Here is a 4,998-nt window from a genome sequence, read left to right as displayed (position 1 = left end):
CCGGATGTGACTGCCCTCGAGGCCCCTCTGCCCACGGAGCTTCTGTCTAGGATGTCGCCTCGTTCAGAGCTCAGCACTAAGAACCGCACCGAGTTCTGTCTTAAATGTTTGTTTTTCTCCTCATGGAGACGGGAGCATGGGACAGAGTGCGGAACCTCAGAGGGAGGGCGGGGAGGGCGGGTGGGTGTAAGCCAGCGGTTCTCAACCTGTGGGTCGCGACCCCTTTGGCGGTCGAACGACCCTTTCACAGGGGTCGCCTAAGACCATCCTGCATATCAGATATTTACATTATGATTCATAACAGTAGCAACGTTACAGTTATGAAGTAGCAACGAAAATAATTTTATGGTTGGGTCGCAACATGAGGAACTGTATTTAAAGGGCCAGAAGGTTGAGAACCACTGCTCTAGGCTCTTGACATTGCCGGGTTCTCATTTCTGTGCCTTACCAAACAAGAGTGAAACAGAAGCAGTTCCCAGAAGATGGTTCTCCAGCCCCCGTGCCGGGAGCATGGCTGGCTGCGTGGGCTGGGCGCGCAGGGTGGCACCCGTGTTGCGTGGTCCCTTTGGTGTTCTTTGTGCTCTTCTGCATGGGGTCGGCAGCTCTGCTCAGCGCTGTAACAAATTTAAAAAAAACTAAAGTTTGAATTAATTAGTTTTTTTTCAACTTGTTACAGCAGCGAACGGAGCTGCGGTGGCCCGGTGTAGACTGCAGCACAGTGAAGGCGCCCCGAGGAGAACGCCACACTCCGGCCACATCGGGGTGTGTGACATCAGAGAAGCCGCTGGCAGGGAGCGGGTGGCCAGCACCGCGGGAAACCGGCCTCTGTTTTACTTTCGTTTCGGTGAGCGCACTTCTCTGAGAGAGAGAGAGAGAGACCCCATGTTTGAAAGGGACTGTCACTCAGCACCATTCTCAACACAAGTGCAAGGCTTAGTGTTGGGGGACCCTAGCAGCGTTGGGAGTCCTGTGTGTGAGCCCTCATTCTCCAGATGAGGTCACACAAGTTTTCTGGGAGTGGGGGGGACAGTACTCCCTGGTTGTAAAGTTGTTACCGAACCTGGAGCCACGACTGTTCCACCTACCCAGGGCCAATTAGAATAGAATATGCTGTTTTAACCACCCTATTTTTACAGTTGGGACATTGCTTACAGAATACTTGAGAAAGAAGACTGTATGATAAATTCTAAAAGTCTTAAAATTATTGGTTTGCTGTTGACCTTCGTCTCCTAGCCCAGTGGTCGGCAAACTGCGGCTCTCGAGCCACATGTGGCTCTTTGACCCCTTGAGTGTGGCTCTTCCTAAGTGCGGCTCTCGAGCCACATGCGGCTCTTTGGCCCCCTTAGTGTGGCTCTTCCTAAGCCTTAGGAGTACCCTAATTCAGTTAATAACAATGTACCTACCTATATAGTTTAAGTTTAAAAAATTTGGCTCTCAAAAGAAATTTCAATCGTTGTACTGTTGATATTTGGCTCTGTTGACTAATGAGTTTGCCGACCACTGTCCTAGCCAAACACCTCAGCACCTAGTGGTCCTGGGCCCTGAGACCTGCTGAGGGGAGTGAGAGCTACAGGCCTTCACACTCCTATGCCCGAAGGGCAGTGTACGGGGTTTGACAGGCAAATGAAACCGATTACTGACAGAATGTGTTCTTAGAGGTAACGACCCTCAGAGGTCAACATTGTGTTAGTAGTTGATATTTTGGATACAAGAAGCCCAAAAAGGTGAGTTCAATGTGACTTATAGTAGAATAAGAAAATAAGCATTTGTAAGTTTTAGGCTTGTCTTCGGGGTTTTGCCTCTGAATAAAAGGCATTGTTTGAAAATCATGCACACATAACAAAGAGAGAAAACTTAGTATTACAGTTGGCCCCACGGCCTGGTCACCCCACTGTGGCTTCTGTTGGTCGCCTCTGAGCTGCTTGCTGACAGATAGGATGAGTGTCCTTACAGGAGGAATGGAGGCTTTGGTGTGTGGTTGGTGGGTCGGGCGTTAGCTGTGAGGTCCTTCTCACAGTGACGGGAGTCTCACGCACCCGATTGAAGTGTGAGGAAGAGAGAGCCTGCGTGGGGACGCTGCTCTGTGGACCTCGTGCCCATCCCATTCCCACTGGGCATGGTTCAGGGTCTCATAAATGTATAGTACTGAGGCCAGTGCAATAAAGTGTTAGCTGTTCTTCTCGGTTCTGTGTAAAGATGGTAAACCGAGGCCCAGGGACACAGATGGTGACAAGAGCCAGCTGGGACACCCATCTCTAGAGCATGATGTTGCCAGTGCCTTTCCCCTCAGTTCACGTGGGATCTTAAGCTAGGTCAGTGCCTGGCACTTAGCACTCAGGGGATTTTTATCACGTTATCATCTGAGGGGAACTAATTTTTGTCTCTGGCTTCCCATGATTTTGGACAGTTACCTCACCTCCTTTGGGACACCTCCCCTTCCCAGGGACCTCTCTTGGCCTGTCTCTGTTGTAGACACTAGGCAGCCTGCAGCTTTCCTGAGAGGTGGTTCTCAAATGTGGTATGAATGTGAGATCCTATGATAGGTAATGAGAGGGACCCTCCATTACTGCCCCTGGGTCCTCCTGTGGTGACAGGTTGAATTCTGCTTTGGAGTTGTATTTTTAAAAAATATATTTATATTGATTTCAGAGAGGAAGGGAGAGGGAGAGAGAGAGAGGAATATCAATGATGAGAATCATTGATTGGCTTCCTCCTGCATGCTCCACACTGGGGACCAAGCCCACAACCCGGGCATGTGCCCTGATGGGGAGTCGAACCGTGGCCTTCTGGTTCATAGGTCAACGCTCAACTACTGAGCCACGCTGGCTGGCCTGGAGTTGCATATTTGACTGTTGACTTTTTCTTGTTAGAACGTACCTTTAGCCACCTCAGATTTCATTCACAATGAAGTCAGATAAAAATTAATGATTGAAATATCCACACTAATACTTTAATTTCTTTTAATGTCTTGTTGCTAGTGACCTGTTAAAGCTATTCTTGTTTTGTCAGATTTATTTGCTCTTAAAACTTGTGTTTTTAAACCCTCTATTTCAGCCCATGAAAATAAATGTTGACAGTGTTTGTTGAATATTAGCTTTCTGAGGACAGACGTGTAGGGTCCATGCGCAGGCGAGCACTAACCTACCAGTTTGCACAGCTGGGACGAGTGTGTGAGTGTTAGGACTGTGCACATCTCAGAGGAAGTTCACGACCACCTAGAGCAGTGGTTCTCAACCTTCTGGCCCTTTAAATACAGTTTCTCATGTTGTGACCCAACCATAAAATTATTTTCGTTGCTACTTCATAACTGTAATGTTGCTACTGTTATGAATCGTAATGTAAATATCTGGTATGCAGGATGGGCTTAGGCGACCCGTTTGACCGCCAAAGGGGTCGCGACCCACAGGTTGAGAACCGCTGACCTAGGGACCCAGAAGGGGTCAAGGTTGAAAATAGTTCCAGGAAGCATGTTTGAATGAACTAGGAAGGTAACAGTACTGAGAATGAAAGCGAAACATTAAGTGTATATATGAATCAGTCAATGTGTAACCTGGATCACTCGAAACTGCCCATTTAGCTGTTCTTCCCAGAACTGTACTAAGATGTCAGTAAACTGGTAAAGTGTAAAGCCACCAGACAGGGGAAGGGAAGAAACAGTGACACGTTTCTGTGATTTGTAAGGTGCCTCCCTAAGCTGGGGGGGGTGGGGCTGAGGCAGAAGACGGAGGTGATGAAACCTCAGGGTGGGGGGAGGCATGGCATCCGGAAGTAGGTGATCCATGCCCTCCCCACCCTCCAGAGAGGTTCGTCCTCTGGAGAAATGGACTAAGAGCCTCTAGATTCAGGGACACCAAGCGATACTGACCCCAGAGGCGCTAAATGAGAGTGCGCGTGCTGGAGGGAGAGAAGGGCTCCAGCCGTGGATGACGTGTGTTCCTGTGTTTGGTCACAAGACAGGAGACCAGAAGTCTCATCTTTGGGCAAATGGAACAGCCCAGATAAAAGAATCTACTGGGAATAGATCTGGTGATGCTGCCACAAAAGGAAATAAGCACTGCTCGCAACTCCTGTAATGGGAATAAAGAAGAAATTGCAAAAGTTGACAGAGGAGAAGAGAGACTATGGTATAGTGATGGCCACGGTGGTGTGCCACATTGTTTAAAATGGACAATTAAGTAAGATTATAAATCCATATTTATAAGTGTGAATGTAAATGCAAGTAATTATTTTTCATCATAAGACTTAATAGCACTCTTTGATTTCTGTGCATCTACTTGATAAAAATACAAAGTAATTTTTTAAAAGATCAATTTAAAAAGATTCTTTGTAGATAATAACTGGAAGAGTTCTGGTGGCTGTAAATGCAGTCATTAAGAACTGTTAATTAATGATGTTAATGTGCTTGCTAGATGAAAAGTTTACAGCATAGGTATCTTTTTCACAATTCTAATCTAGTAACCTGTTTATGTGGGGCCCATAAACATGCCATAAAAATTGAGGTGCAGCTCTGGCCAGATGGCTCAGCTGGTTGTGGATTTGATTCCTGGTCAGGCACATAGATTGCTGTCACCCTCATTGGGGCGTGTATTGGGGGCAACTGATTGATGTTTCTCTCTCACATTGACGTGTTTCTCTCTCTCTCTCTCTCTCTCTCTCTCTCTCTCTCTCTCTCTCTCTTTCTCTCCCTCTCCCTCTCCTTCTCCCTCTTTTCCTCCTTCCAACCCTCCCTCCTTCCCTTTCTCTGTAAAATCAATAAAAAATGTCTCGGGTCAGCATAAAAAAATTGAGGTGCAGAAATCACCCTAAGAGAAATATTAAATCCCAGGAACAGATAGCTCCCCTGGAGCCATCACAGAAAACCAGGGACTAAACTCTGTTTTGTTAAATTGCTGTCTCTGGTTTACTTTCTATCAAGTAAAGGGTGTCCCAAAATTCACGCGAGAAGTAATTTTGATAGAAAACACAGGTTTATAATTAAAAATTGTAAATTTCTATTGA

The 4,998-nt window shown here is 46.7% G+C and overlaps 1 protein-coding gene across 1 annotated transcript in view; it reads left to right on the top strand.

Moving 5' to 3' along the window:
• The first annotated feature begins 51 nt into the window (after positions 1–51).
• DIP2C (disco-interacting protein 2 homolog C) overlaps positions 52–4,998 on the top strand; it is a 180,808-nt gene continuing 175,861 nt past the window's right edge. The window contains exons 1-2 of the mRNA XM_014549632.1: positions 52–106; positions 677–844. Coding sequence (XP_014405118.1) covers positions 52–106; positions 677–844 — 223 coding nt within the window. The remainder of the gene's footprint in view (positions 107–676; positions 845–4,998) is intronic.

This window comes from Myotis brandtii, unplaced genomic scaffold (assembly GCF_000412655.1).
Source record: "Myotis brandtii unplaced genomic scaffold, ASM41265v1 scaffold562, whole genome shotgun sequence".
In the NCBI taxonomy this organism is placed as follows: domain Eukaryota; kingdom Metazoa; phylum Chordata; class Mammalia; order Chiroptera; family Vespertilionidae; genus Myotis; species Myotis brandtii.
Note: the sequence above shows the minus strand (reverse complement) of the source record. Positions and strands in the feature narration are given on the sequence as shown.